Genomic DNA, 14,650 nt, shown 5'->3' with positions numbered 1-14,650 from the left:
TGCTCATATCCTATAAGTGGGAGCGGAATGCACGATCACATTAATAGGAACGAAACGGAAAATTTGGTCACAAAAGTTCATCACGCCCATGCAAACGTGACTATGAATATAACCGCTGCAGAAAGTCACAATGACCGTAAAATGACTAGTAAAATGACGTGGAGCGTTTTTGCAGGGTAGTACCGCTCCAATCATAGTGTACCTATACCAAGTGTGTTCACTAAGCGACCCTGCAAAAACGCTCCACGTCATTTTACGGTCATTGTGACTTTCTGCAGCGGTTATATTCATAGTCACGTTTGCATGGGCGTGATGAACTTTTGTGACCAAATTTTCCGTTTCGTTCCTATTAATGTGATCGTGCATTCCGCTCCCACAGCATAGCACTGTGCTGCTCACACACGTCACAATGCTCGTCAAATGGCGGTCATTTTTCCGTCATTTCACTCTACATTTTCGAGTCATTTGACAATCAATTTTACTGCGGTTTTACCATTTATATAACCGCCATATAACGTGAATTTTACCTGCAGATTTACTTTACCTGGAACAGCCATATGAATAAAATATGAACCAAAAAAATTTAATTTTCAATATTTATTATTTTCAATATTATTATATATGTACATGAACTTGGAACTTATATTAATCCAGTTCATATAAAACAGAAGAACTTTAATAATAAATAAACTCGCTTAATTGGTTTTTGTTTTCCAATTGAAATCTCTTCTAAGCGAGCAAAAAATAATTTTAAGCTTCAGAAAAAACTCCAATTATTTGAATAATCTACAACTTAAAGCTTAGTAGAAATTCAGATCAAGAATATTCAAAGGTGTCGTGGAATCCGATTGCTGTCGTAATTGATGAACTTAAAAATGTACGACTTGTAATAAAGTCAGACTTATTATTGTTCTAAATCTAATTATTCAAGCAATAATTCTACAACCCTTAGCAGGAGTATTGATTGGTTTCAAATCTAATTCCGACAGCAATTGTATCACATCCCTTATTATATATGTACGTGATATTGCAACTTAAATTAATACTGTTGATATAAAGAAAAGAAAATACTTTAACAATAAATAAACTCTCTTAATTGGTTTTTGTTTTCCAATTGAAATCTTTTCCTGTGCAAGCACATCGCTAACCTGTGTTGGCAAAAGATATGATTATACTGTCTTCGATAGATAGTCGGACGAGCCGCTACTCGGCGAAGTAGAGATGACCGTTGTGTCGGTGGCAGCTGTTACAACAGCAGTTTCTAACTTTACACCATCCGTACAGTGTTATGAATGCTTCACTGCCTTTTCCAATTGCTTGGCGCCAGCAATTTTGCTGTTTGTAAAGCTTTAGCTGTAATGCAAATATATAGATGGGTTAAAGTGGTTTTCGTATGTTATTCAACAACTCACCCTATACCATCATCACAGCCTCCTCATCGATTTTGAATATGTGTACTGTTTCAGTATTCAGACCCAGTTCGTGCAACCGATTCATTCATATACTGTGGGTATTTGAGCCGTAGACGCAATGGAAGATATTTTGATTCTTTTTGAAGTGTAACATTTGTAAACAGTTGGGTTTCTCTGCTGTCACCATCACCACTAGAGAGCTATTGAAGAAACGCTCGACCAAGATAATATGTGAGATTTACACGCATAGATTTCTTCCACCTTTTCACAGTTATTGATGGAGAAAATGCGAAAGCCATATTTACCATCCAATACCGAAATAGAACTGTAGAGGAAGAAACATTTTATAAAATTTAATAAAATCAAAAAATGATAGTTGTGCTAAAATGGGGTAACGTATTGTATGTTAAAGTATAGCGAAGTCTCAGCGGCTTTGTCCTGGTGAAAATTGAGTTTGAATAGGTTTTATTCTTCATTCTTAGAAACATGTACGAAGGTACCTGGTAAGATCAACGTCGAACGTCGTGCTGTGCAGACGTGTTTACACTGCTCTCTAAGTAAATTTCATTTATCTCGTGAAATCAATGTAAACAAATAAATATTTCTATACTTGTGATTTATATCGCGATCTCCAAACAAAATGTCTAATAGTGCCTTTAAAAACTATAATTGAATAAATATTTTAATATTCAAAAATTATAAAGTTTATTGACTTTCATATAAAAAAATTTTGCATAAGTGCTTCTGCATATTTTAATTATTTATGACTATTCTTCGTTACTCTCAAAATGCCGTGCATATGTGGCTGTAGAGTAGAGCGAACGCAACCAAAAGTGCAGTGCGCAAAGTGCATTGAACTTTTTCATATGGAGTGTGTCAAGATTCGCCCAGCTGATCTGGATTGCTTGACTGAAACGGGTAAACAATTCATATGTAATGGGTGTATTGCCTTGCGTCGTAACTCTCTGCGCTCACCGCCACCTATCATAGATTTCAATAAGTCTATTAATCTCAGTGATGCTACAACAACATGCATTCCTGATAAAACAAATAACTTCAATAGTCAACCTATGCTTTCTTATGTTGGCAGTGTTGACGTAAGTCATCCTCACTCATCTCAGCAAACAAGTGCTTTAGATTTGGCTCTAATTGAGATCAATTCTCTCAAAAATTATAACAAATTTCTTATTGACCAATTGGAAATATTAAGTGAAATTCGCTCTCTACACAACAAACTTCGTTTAGATGAGTTGTTCTCGGCCATTGCTTCGCTAGCTTCAGATTTAAATACAAATAAATGCACATGTTCTACAGATATTCGTTCTGCTTGCGCCGCTACTGCAGTTAAAACGTCAGAGACAACATCGTCGAGTACAGATGACGCATCTCTTGCCTGTGCAATTGTCGACGCCACCTGCAATGATACTGCGATCTCTGCTGCTGCTATGACTTCTGCTGATGTTGATGTCAACAACAAGAGTCCAATTGTTACTGCTATCACCGATCGTTGCCCAATTTCTAATGATAACAATGTGAGTGAAATTCAACTATGTGCCACTAAGCAGAATGTTACTACTGTGGTTCAAGCATGCTCAACACATCTCTCTCACAGCTCTTCTACTGCAAATAATATTGAATCTCCCTCACAGTGGACTCAGGTTCAGAGAAAAACGCGTAAAAACAAAAAACGCACTAAATCTCTGTCTTCTGGTACTAACGTTGACGTGGTAGGCAATGATAAAATCAGTGATTCTAATAACGCGGGAAGTCAAGTCCATCAAAAGGAAACCCCCCAAGTCCAAACCAGATCGCGTAGTCTAGTGATCGGAGTCAGTACTAACACTGAACTTGATGTAGTTTCCGCAAAAAAATGGATCCATCTATCGTCATTCAAATCTAATGTCACTGCTGATAATATAATCTCCTATGTGGTTAAAAATACGAAAATCGATGGCAGTGAACTTGCCTGCTTCCCTCTGGTTAAAAAAGATACAGATTTTACTAAACTCTCTAGAGTAAATTTTAAGCTTGGCGTGTCAGCTACCTTCCTGGACGCAATTATGGATCCCTTGCTATGGCCAGCAAATGTGAAAGTTAAACCGTTTAAAAATGTGCGCAAGCAAGCGACGATTAGCAATCACTGAACAATGTGGTGAGTGCTCTGCCTCCAATTAATGGGCATAGTGAGATAAAGGTATATTTCCAAAACCTTTCTGGGATGAGGACCAAAGCCGATCTTGTTCACACCTTCAGTTCCCAATTGGATTATGACGTCTTTGTTTTCATCGAAACATGGCTGATTGGAAGTTTTTTCGACAGTGAGTTCTTCGACTCTAATCTTTTTAATGTATTCCGCAAAGATCGAGATGTTAACGCTACTGGTTTTCTTCGTGGCGGTGGGGTCTTAATTGCGGTCAAACGTCAGTTATCCCCCTGTTTCTTTCCGCTTAGTAATGGTGACGTTTTGCTCGACCAAATTTGTGTTTGCATTAATAGTTCTGATTCACAAGGCTCCCTATATCTCCTTGCATCATACGTGCCACCAGGCAGTTCATTTGAACTATACAAGGCACACGCTGACAACATAGTTTCGCTAGTTATTAATAACCTAAGTGATAATCATCTCTGCGTGCTTGGTGACTTCAACTTATGCAATATTGACTGGTCAACTAATGTTTGTAATTTTGGTCTTACACCTAATAATCTCTCTGCAAATCACGAATTATATTTCATTGACAATTTACTTAGTCTTAATTTATTGCAAATCAACAAATGTGTTAATACTTTAAATAGATTACTCGATCTCATATTTATTAGTGATAATATTAATTGTGAAATCAGTGAATGTACAAATCCCATCACTCACAAGGACAGGCATCACCTACCCTTGGTTATTAATTTTAGTTTTTATAGTTTTGCACAGGATACTTCTGAAAGCAGATTTACTTTTAACTTTAATTCGTTTGATTTTCCTAGTTTTAATAGTTTTTTATCTGAAATAGACTGGAAAGTGGTACTTGAAGGACTGGATACTTCTAATAGTTTCCAAACTTTCAAATCTATTCTATTAAATCACTGCCTGCATAAAATTCCTATGAGACGAATGAGGCCTTACAAACTTCCGTGGTATACGAAAGAGTTGAAAAAATTGAGGAATCTCAGAAATAAATATATGCGTAAGTTTAAACATACGAAGAACCATTTGTTCTTCATTAAATATAAGCAATACTTGAAGAAATTTAATAATTTGGATAAGCTTCTGTACACCAACTATATTCACACAATCGAGTCTAACATTAAGTTGAATCCGAAAACATTTTGGAGCTATATCAAGTCCAAAAAAGGTTGCTCCAGTATACCGTCTGGAGTGTTCCTTGATGGCCACTCAGCGCGAACACCGGGTGATACAGCCAACTTATTTGCGGAGTTTTTTAAATCAAATTTTTCTGCCGACGATAGTTATCAATCGCTTGAGGCCTCCTCGAATCTTGACACTGCTCTAAACTTTGGTGCCCTCTGTCTCTCTTCTGATGATATTAGTAATGCTATTCTCAAACTTAAATCTTCGTCTCAAACAGACGTTGATGGGTTCTCTTCAGTCCTGTTAAAAAACTGCCCGACTCTAGTTCTTCCTTTAAGAATAATCTTTAATAAATCTCTTTCGTGCGGTACGTTCACTGACGAGTGGAAGCTCACCTCCATTACCCCCGTCTTTAAAAGTGGTAACAAAAATGATGTGCGTAATTACAGACCTATTTCAAAGCTTTCTACCATTTCCAAAATTTTCGAGCATGCTGTTAATGCCAAGTTGAGTTTTGCGGTTAAGTCTTTAATATCTCCCTTCCAGCATGGTTTTGTCGCTGGTAGATCAACAGTTTCAAATCTTGCTGTTTTTAGTGAATATTGTATTGAATCTTTTTCTGCAGGTTATCAGGTTGATTGCATTTATACGGACTTTTCAAAAGCTTTTGACAAAATCCATCATAGTGTTTTAATTAAAAAATTAGGTTGCCTTGGTTTCCACTCTTCGTTTCTTTTATGGGTAAAGTCTTATTTAAGTAACAGACAGTGTGTTGTTTCCATTGATGGACAATCGTCTAGTCCGTTTGTAGCCACTTCTGGGGTTCCCCAAGGGAGTATATTAGGTCCACTTTTATTTATCTTATTTATTAATGACGTAAGTAGTTGTTTTTCATTCGCGAAGTGTTTGCTATACGCCGATGACTTAAAGCTATTTTCTGCCATTAAGACGCCAGATGATGCCTTAATGTTGCAGAATGATATTAATAAATTGCACCAATGGTGCCTGAATTCCGGTATCTCTTTGAATCCGTCCAAATGCTTTCAAATGACCTACTCGAAGTCAATTAATCTTCTAACTACAAATTATAGTATCTCTAATTATGAGCTTCAATGTGTTAATGAGATTAAGGACCTTGGTGTTGTCTTTGACAATAAGTTTTCTTTTAGTAAGCACATAAATTTCATAACCTCTAAATCATATTCTATGCTTGGCTTTGTAAGGCGCAATGCTACCAAATTCTCTGATCCCTACACGTTTAAGCTACTTTACACATCTTTTGTTAGATCTAATCTGGAATATGGCGTATTTATTTGGAGACCAAGTAGTCAAACTGCTATTACCAGAATTGAAAGAATACAAAAAATTTTTCTCAAATATGCCCTTCGTCCATTAAACTTCTCTGATCCTATACCCGCCTACTCTGCGCGACTTATGCTTTTAAGCCTTAAGTCTTTAGATAATCGCAGATCAATACTCTGCTTGTCATTTACGTATGATATTATTAATGGGTTCGTTGACTGTCCATATTTATTGGATAGGATTCGATTTAATATTCCTCGGAGGTGTCTTCGCAGTTTTTATACATTTTATTGTGAAAATTTTAAAACCCACTATTCCAGTAATGCTCCAATTGCTCGTGCTCTCCGTGAGTTTAACTCTATCAGTACTGTTGTAAATCTAGACTTTTCTGCTCCAAAAGCGAAACTGCTAAATATGTTAAAATCTGCTTTCTAAGTATTATGTATTATTTTTCAAATAACTATCTCTTAACTTTAGTTTGTATCATAGTCTGTAAGGATTTAAGTCCATTGACTAAGTGAAATAAAGAAATAAAGAAATAAAAAAAAGATATTAAAAATCCTCAACGCTTTTTTTGCTATAACTTAAAAAAACTCATATTCAAACTTCTGCTTAACTTCTACATATCAATAGCTACCTTTACCACCAGGAGTCACTATTGCTTCTACGCCTATGCTATTGTTTCCTACATCGATGAACTTTGTAATAAAATAAACAGCTATCTCCCCAATCTCTCCAGTTTTGTCGCCTCGCGAAACCTGATATTTTCATCAACCAAATCATCGGTGACCTTATTTAAAACATGCCAAATGTCGACCGTGCTTGGGAGCAGTGGTGGACCCAACAGAAGAGGAGATCGAGCGCTTGGCATGGGCTCATGAGGCGGTAGAAGTAGGTCGAAGGCAGTTCAAAAGGTTTGCTGCGAGAAACCCTCGGTTCTGCAACCGGTATGAGGAGGAAGAAGCGTCGAATGGCAGAAAGGGCCCAGTCCCAGAGCCGCGACGCAGGGCAGTCCCATAGACAAGACAAGTAGGCCCAAAGCTGTAAGACAGATGGGCCCCAATAGCGAGGTAGCAACTACCTCGAAGTCTGCGAGTCAGAGGGAAGTTCCAACTATGGAAGTAGGAGATAAGCCAAAGGGAGATAACGCTAAGACTCCGACTTTCTCGGAGGTGCCAGAGGGAGCTAAGACTCCGGCTTTCTCGGAGGTGCCAAAGGGAAATAACACTAAGACGCCGGCTTTTCCCGAGAAAATGAGTGATGTGGCAAAGCAGTCACTGACTGTGGCGCTGGTTGATCGTAGCAGTCCTTTCGAACAGATGACTAGTGAAAGGTGGAGATCTGTAGAAAAGGAGCTTAAGATGATGCGGGAATAACCAAGTAAGCTCCTTCCAACCTTTGATTCGGGGGATGGTATAATGGTATGAAGATGATAGCGTGCGACAACATCGCGAGCTTGCGTGGCTGGAGGAAGTGGTTCCAAACCTCCAAAGGCAGGGCACGAACGCGCGTTTTGAGATGGTGGATAAAGCGCAAATCCCCAAGGTACCAAAAGTTAAGGTATGGATACCATGCGTGATGAAGTCGGAGGATACACTGCGACTTTTGCAGAATCAGAATCCGAACATACCGACACAGGATTGGAATGTACTTACTGTATCTCGGCCTACGGAGGAAGGTCAGTTATACATCTTCCAAATAAACAAGCAGGCGGAGGATATATTGTAAGCGCAGCTTGGAAAAATGTCCTTAGGTACAGGCAAAATTTATATGCGACTCAGGAAAAGAAGTCGCGGGTATTAAAGTCCTAACACGCTGGACGTGGGCGAAGTAGAAAAGGACCTCAAAAGCCTAAGGGAAAAAAGACAGGTGGAGGTAGCCCACGTCACCCCGAATGTGTTAGAAGGGGACCAACAGCCAGATGGTGCTGTGAGTCGCACAGAGGAACACCCGGCACAACAGGTACAAGAGTCTGAAGGGGGCTTCGAACACTCTAAACCAAAAGGGCTAGGGGAGGACGACGACGTCCCGATGAAGGTGCTGGAGGGGGACAAGCAGCCCATTGGTGCTGCGAGTCCTACAGATAAACCTCCAACACAGTAAAGTGGCGTCGAGCGAACTCCTCCTCCTAACGCGCTGATCCAGGAGCCGTGGCTTCCATCGGGAGGAAAGGTTTCTGGAATTAGCGCGCGCGGATTTGGCGTTTACTATGCGCAAACGGAAGGACGGGTGCGAGCTGTAGTAATGGTAAGGAAACAGCTGCATTCATATATGCTGCCTAATTACACTACTGAGGACCTCGTAGTGGTGGTGAAATCGCCGGGCTCAGATGGTACATGTCCGGCCATGCTACAAGTTTCAAGTAGGGCGGTCGTGGGATGGCTTAAAATAATATTCGGTGGGTGCATAAACTGAATCATGTACCGCACTCTTAGAGAACTGCTCGTGTAGCTTTCCACCCAAAGGCGGGGAAGATCGGTCACGTGTATCCCAAAGATTATAGACCCAATAGCTTACCATCATTTCTGCTCAAAACCTTTGAGAGGCTGCTAGATGTGTACATAAAGTCCAACGTGGATGAAAAGCTGCTCTCCACAACACAACAGGCGTACACCAAAGGCAAGTCAGTAGACACCGCATTGCATAGGGTGGTAATAGGAATAGAAAAAGCCCTGGAATATAAGGAATATGCTCTAGAAGTCTTCTTAAGCATTGCCGGGGCTTTCTAAATGAGCGATTATTGATGGTCTTAATTACGTTAAAGTACATCCAGCCTTACCCAGATGGATCGACTGCATGTTAAACTGCAGTAAGATTACATCGCAATGGGGATTGTACGCGGCCACGAAATTAGGGGACAGGGGCACTCCGCAGGGAGGGGTGCTATCAGCTCTGCTGTGGACGCTGGTCATTAACCAGCTGCTTAGGGGATTCTACGAGGGACCAGAAAAACTTACGGTTTACGCAGATGACGTTGCATATGGTCTTGTTTACAAAGAGGTACAAGGTCCCTAATTGGACCAGGCCTAAGTTAGGAGGGGCGACCCTAAGGGAGAAACCTTGCACAAATTATCTAGGAATGATCCTAGACAGTAAGCTGTCATGGAAGCTCAACGTGGAGGAGAGGGTCAGGAAGGCTTCAACGGCACTTTATGCATGTAAAAGAATGCAAAAGAACCGGCATATACGATCAGAAGGAACTCGATGACGATGCCTCAAAACTAACAACCAAAAGTAATAATTATCATTTCACTGACACAAATTTTATAGTTTTTTTTCGGGATTTGGACACAATGTTGTTGTTGTTTTTGTAGCGATAAGGTTGCTCCCCGAAGGGTTTGGGGAGTGTTATCGATGTGATGGTCCTTTAGCCGGATACAGATCCGGTACGCTCCAGTAACACAGCACCATTAAAGTGCTAGCCCGACTATCTTGGGAACGATTTATGTGGCCACATTAAACCTTCAGGCCATCCCTCCCTATCCACCCCCCCCCCCCCCCCCCAACAGATCCTTGTCTGTTAGTGAAATAGGATTCGCCGCGGATAGGTGAGGTTGACAATTGGGTTTGGAGAAGCTATATATTGCGCTGGCAACCTGAAGGGTTGCGCTACACAGCCCCTTGAATCTGGTATTTTAGTCGCCTCTTACGACAGGCATACCTACCGCAGATAAATTCTGACCCCTAACCCGCTGGGGGTATTTGGACACAATCTTTTCATTATATTACTTAACAATTTAAAGGCTTCATTCTGTATTGCGAACGATAGCTCAGACGAACGATTCGCCTCCAAACGATATCGTCTAGCAATGGTATTCTCTATCATTTTCGTTCGGTCTTTACCTTTCTAACTAACAGGAAGGCAAAAGTAATTGTCAAGTGATAAGTTGCCATTGTTTAACATAGTGCAAATACACTAGCGATTCGTCTCTGATCCGCATCGAAAGTTCGTTTCGTAATAGAGAATGAGGCCCTAAGATTAGACATTTTTTTCAATTTGTATTTTGACTTACCAGCAACAACAGAATCATGTTTAATTGTACGCCGCACAAGCAATTTAGCATCATGTAACGAAGCCCAGTTTCTTCCAAAAATTGTTCAACACTGCCACATAAAATCAATGTACTTGTTCTAGCATTAACGCAACCTTTAAATAATTATAAACTATAAAAATGAAATTGATGTCAAACCTTGGAAAATGTTGAAACGTTCACCACCAACCTGACGTTCTTCAAAGTAATCACATTGACCCAAAACACTTGAATTAATATCATTAGCTGTAGTCATAACAGCACCACCACAAGCTTTCATTCTACGTTTCCAATCTTCTTCTGGTACATGAATAGCACAGAACATATCACGATCTGCAAAATACTGTGTATCAACATCACCAATTGGCAATTTAGAAAACACAACATTGGCGCCTTACTTAGCTAGTTTATTCTACAGAATACGCCATTCAGCATCAACAATTTTCTGATACTCTTGGACATTAGAGGACATTGCTGTGGCAGATCATTTTTCCAATAACACTTTGTTGCTCCTTTGATTGGCGCTTCGACATGTACAGCCATGTCATATTTTAGCATGCATAATTGTAATGCTTTACGTATAGCTTTAATAATGATACGTGCATGCACGCCTTCCGCAACATTTGGCTTAACTTGTTTAAGATTTCACATGCTTAAAATACTACTGAAGTGGTGCCATCGCCGACCTGATAAGAGAAACATTTTTATTCTACACATTCTAATATAACAAAAAACTTACCTTAGCATTTTGAGATTTGGCAATGTCTACTAGAGTTTTAAGGCTGGATTCACAATATCCAATGGTTTCATAATGGTTTCCCCATCATTTGAAATTGTGGCCTTACCACTGGAATCAACAATATGCTTGTCAATACTACGTGAACCCAATGTAGTGCGTACAGTGCCACAATTGAATGCGAGGCATTGATGTTGGATATGAGTTGAGGTTTACCATGAGAGCTATCGGTACCCAAGCATTTTTTACAAAAATACTCATGTACCCAATACAAGTTCAAGACATTCATATTTATCGACACGCTGTCCGGTATGGCCCAAATGTTGGAAATATGCAGTTGGCACTGTTGAGAAAAAATATGGATCAATGAAGACAAGTAAAAGTGAAATATTTTTTTTACCATCTCTTGTTACTTTACACATTAGACATTGGAAACGACGACCAGCATCTACAAGTTGCTATTGAGCCTTGCAACGATTGCATCTAATTGCACCCAATTCACCAAAATTTACAATGGGTGGCTCATATTCACCCTCAACCGTGCGTGCCATTGGTGAGACGGTAAGTTTAATGGACAAAGCTGTTGTTTTTAACAAATCAGCTGTTGCAGGTATGCAATACAAAGACGACCTGCAGAGAAGAAAGATCAATGTAATTGCCAAACAAAACATTAATTTCGATTATCGATACCTAACGTAACGTGGCGAGGAGTTACCCTGATCTTCTACCACATATTTTGTGGTCACCAATGGTGGTAATAAACCCTGTTCATTAGTAATAAAAGCACCACCAGCGCTATTTTTATTTTCAATGATAACGCTTATCGGATTTGGCATCTGATCGGGATCTAAACGGCGTTGGGCTTGATCATACTGTTGCGGCTGTAACAGGTGCAGGTGGTTGCTAAAGAAAATAACACAAAAATAATCATCAGCAAATTTGTAAATTATTAGTTGTATTAACATACATTATAACCAGAACGTCCGGACGTGTCCGGGTATTGAAGGTTGACCCGGCTTGGGTGGTTGACTGAGCATTGGCGTCTGTCCAGGTTGCGTTGGTGGCATCATAAAAGCCATCAATAACAAGTGCCAAGAATATATCCGCGGCATACCTGCCGACCAAAATGATTCAGGGGGTTGTGATTGCCAACCTCACCTACCCGTGGCGAATCCTGTACCTAACAATTTGGTGTGAACAATTGGTGCCAGTTAACCCTCTGAAATAATCGGCGCAATTGTACGCCATTGTGTTGGCATTAATTTGGCAAAATGCAAAAGCTTTTCATCCTTCTCCCATGACCATTCTGTCTTCTTTATGCTAGGATCAAGCCATTCGTACCAGCGTGCCTTACATTGCTTGGCAGACTTGCGGTGCAGCAGTTATGCAATACGTGACCACTGGTTTTTACCATATTTCATTACAGCTGCTTTGAGGATTTCATCCTGAAAGTTATCAATTTAGTTAATAAACGGCCAAGAGTAACCAGTCACGTCAAATGCTTACCTCAGTGTTTCTCCACACACCATCTTTTATCATAATTCGCGGCATGGTGCTACATAATTGTGATGTCTTTCGATGAGCACAAAAATCAAATAAAAAACTGTTGTCGAAATAAACAGCAAAAATCATTGTATATTAGACTTTGGGAAAATTTTAGAATAGCACCCCCCGAGTTAGGGGTAAAACTTGGTATCAAATGAAAGAGGGAGTTATCCCGATCACAAATATATATATTTTAAAGTGTGCAAACTTATAACTTAAAAGTTATTTGTTGTTAAAGTTTGCAAATTTAGCAAATTTCTATAGCACTTTAAATTACAATTTACACATCTTTCAAAACCTTAATCCACATACATATCTATATAAATTGGCAACGATAAACTTAAATTGCATTTTTGTATATTTCACATTTCATTTTTGCATTGTTTTCACTTATTATAAATGTTTTTGGTAAATCAATCGCGCTTTTGTAGCAACATATATACACATATATTTTATTGATGAAATTACAAAGCTGTGCTGCCACATATATATACGTATACACATAAAATTTGTATAGAAATTTGCAAACTTTAACACCAAATAACTTTTAAATTATAAGTTTGCGCACTTTAAAATATATATATATGTGATCTGGAGAACTCCCTCTTAATTTTAAATCTTTCCGGAGATATTCCATTTAAAACTCTCAAAATTTAAAAAATTTTCGACCACCAAATGTTTTGCTGTCTCTGCTGAATTAGAAATGGCGGATTTTTTTGCACGCAAAAATGACGTATTTTGCTATCCCAATAAAAATAATAGGTGCGAGAGAGCACGATACATTGTGGGAAAGCTAAATTTGTCAACATGCTATTTCATTTGGAGAATTTTTCATTCCAAATCGTCACCCCTGTCAAAATTTCGTGTGTCTGTGTGCGTTTTTGGTCACACGATTTTTGCAGGGGATAAACGTCAAAACTACAAACAGCCTCGCTCACCTGATGGAAATCTCAGGTCTAGAGTCGCATTTTTAGTCTCAACGACAACATTTTTGACTACCAATCGTATGGACTTTTTCAATTTTTCAATCATTCGGAGCATTCGGTAATGGTATCCATTTTGAATTCGCTGTCATTCCGAATCCAGCGAGTGCCTGTCAGAATGCTTGACAGATAAGTCAACACACTTGTACTTGTACACTATGGCTCCAATGACGCGTGAACCAGATACGGATAGAAACATGGCGGAACGATACAAGGTGGCAGCATGGAACAGCTGATTATACACTTTTTTTATTTGATTTGATACATCAACTTCCGGCGCAGTACGATTTTGACATTAGTCCATCAAATTTACAAAAACAAAGTACATGGGATTTTTATTTATGTTTGTAGGTATGCCACCATGCTGTCACCTTGTATCGTTCCGCTATGGATAGAAATTTAACATGCAAATGCAACAACAACTTATCCATATCAATTTCCATCAATTACCCTTCACGTTACTTAATCGATTACTTAATCATCACCGATAAGTTGGTCACCAATTATCGTCTTAATAGGGCCGTTCCATAGGTTTATCGAGCTCTGGCTCTGGCTCAAATCTCACTGGAACCATCTGGATCAACATTATGAGAGTTAGCAGCACTAATATAAAACATCTGTTTTGTTGAAAATAAGAAGAAACGTACACAAAATTTTAAGATACTGATAGAATTATTAACATTTAAATAGTTTCGCACGTAAACAAATATTTATTTTCCTTACATCATCTCAAGTTGTTTACCCTTTCAGTGTTTTTGCTTTTAAATATGGCGAATTCTTTTATGTATACACAAATGTACACATATTTCATTCAGTGCATGGTTCAATTATGTACAGGTTGGCTCATCTCATCAGCTGATTTTATTTATGTCATTGCATGGTCGAAGGGATTGTCAAAAGGAGACGGCAAACTCAAAATGAAACACATTGGCAACATTTTACTTACACATACAAAAACTGCTAAGTTTTATGTTTCCATTCCATACCATTCGCACCAACACCAATACACAGATTTTGACAATTTGAACAGACATATTTTGTTGCTTTACGGATGAGCCAACCTGTATATAGTTGAACCATGGCTCAGTGCTACAATGGATCAACTATATGTTGGCTCATCTCACCAGCTGCTTTTATTTTTTTCATTTCACTGGAGTAGGGATTGTCAGAAGGAGATGGCTAACTTAAAATGAAACGAACGAATTTACAACATTCTCTTACTACTTACAAATGCTGCCAAGTTTTATGTGTTCATTCCATTCATCTAACACCAACACGCTGATTTTGGCAATGTGAACAAAGGTATGTTGTTGCTGTAGAGATAAGCCAACCATATAGTT

The 14,650-nt window shown here is 39.0% G+C and overlaps 1 protein-coding gene across 13 annotated transcripts; it reads right to left on the bottom strand.

Moving 5' to 3' along the window:
• Nucleotides 1–579: 579 nt before the first annotated feature.
• LOC137244532 (protein transport protein Sec24C-like) lies at nt 580–13,196 on the bottom strand. Of its 13 annotated transcripts, none has more exons than XM_067773612.1 (10): nt 12,997–13,196; nt 12,289–12,385; nt 11,750–12,227; nt 11,473–11,685; nt 11,183–11,412; nt 10,786–11,125; nt 10,237–10,732; nt 10,029–10,179; nt 1,413–1,737; nt 583–1,353 (listed from the first exon to the last, which is right to left on the bottom strand). In XM_067773612.1, exons 4-5 carry the CDS (start codon nt 11,616–11,618, stop codon nt 11,241–11,243), a joined length of 318 nt encoding a protein of 105 aa, XP_067629713.1. In that variant the 5' UTR covers nt 11,619–11,685; nt 11,750–12,227; nt 12,289–12,385; nt 12,997–13,196; the 3' UTR covers nt 583–1,353; nt 1,413–1,737; nt 10,029–10,179; nt 10,237–10,732; nt 10,786–11,125; nt 11,183–11,240. The 13 variants fall into 13 exon arrangements, with proteins under 13 accessions (XP_067629724.1, XP_067629713.1, XP_067629715.1 ...); XM_067773614.1 differs by having other exon boundaries at nt 12,289–12,354; XM_067773611.1 differs by lacking the exon at nt 12,997–13,196 and adding an exon at nt 12,896–12,914.
• Nucleotides 13,197–14,650: the final 1,454 nt, after the last annotated feature.

Source organism: Eurosta solidaginis, chromosome 3 (genome assembly GCF_040869045.1).
Source record: "Eurosta solidaginis isolate ZX-2024a chromosome 3, ASM4086904v1, whole genome shotgun sequence".
In the NCBI taxonomy this organism is placed as follows: Eukaryota; Metazoa; Arthropoda; class Insecta; order Diptera; family Tephritidae; genus Eurosta; species Eurosta solidaginis.
This window is presented reverse-complemented; position numbering and strand designations above follow the sequence as displayed.

Coding starts and splice junctions, on each gene's coding strand:
- LOC137244532 (XM_067773612.1), bottom strand. CDS start 11,618: ATGCCAAATCCGATAAGCGTTATCATTGAAAATAAAAATAGCGCTGGT. Junction 11,413..11,472: donor TCCTCGCCACGTTACGTTAG/GTATCGATAATC, acceptor TCTTCTCTGCAG/GTCGTCTTTGTATTGCATAC.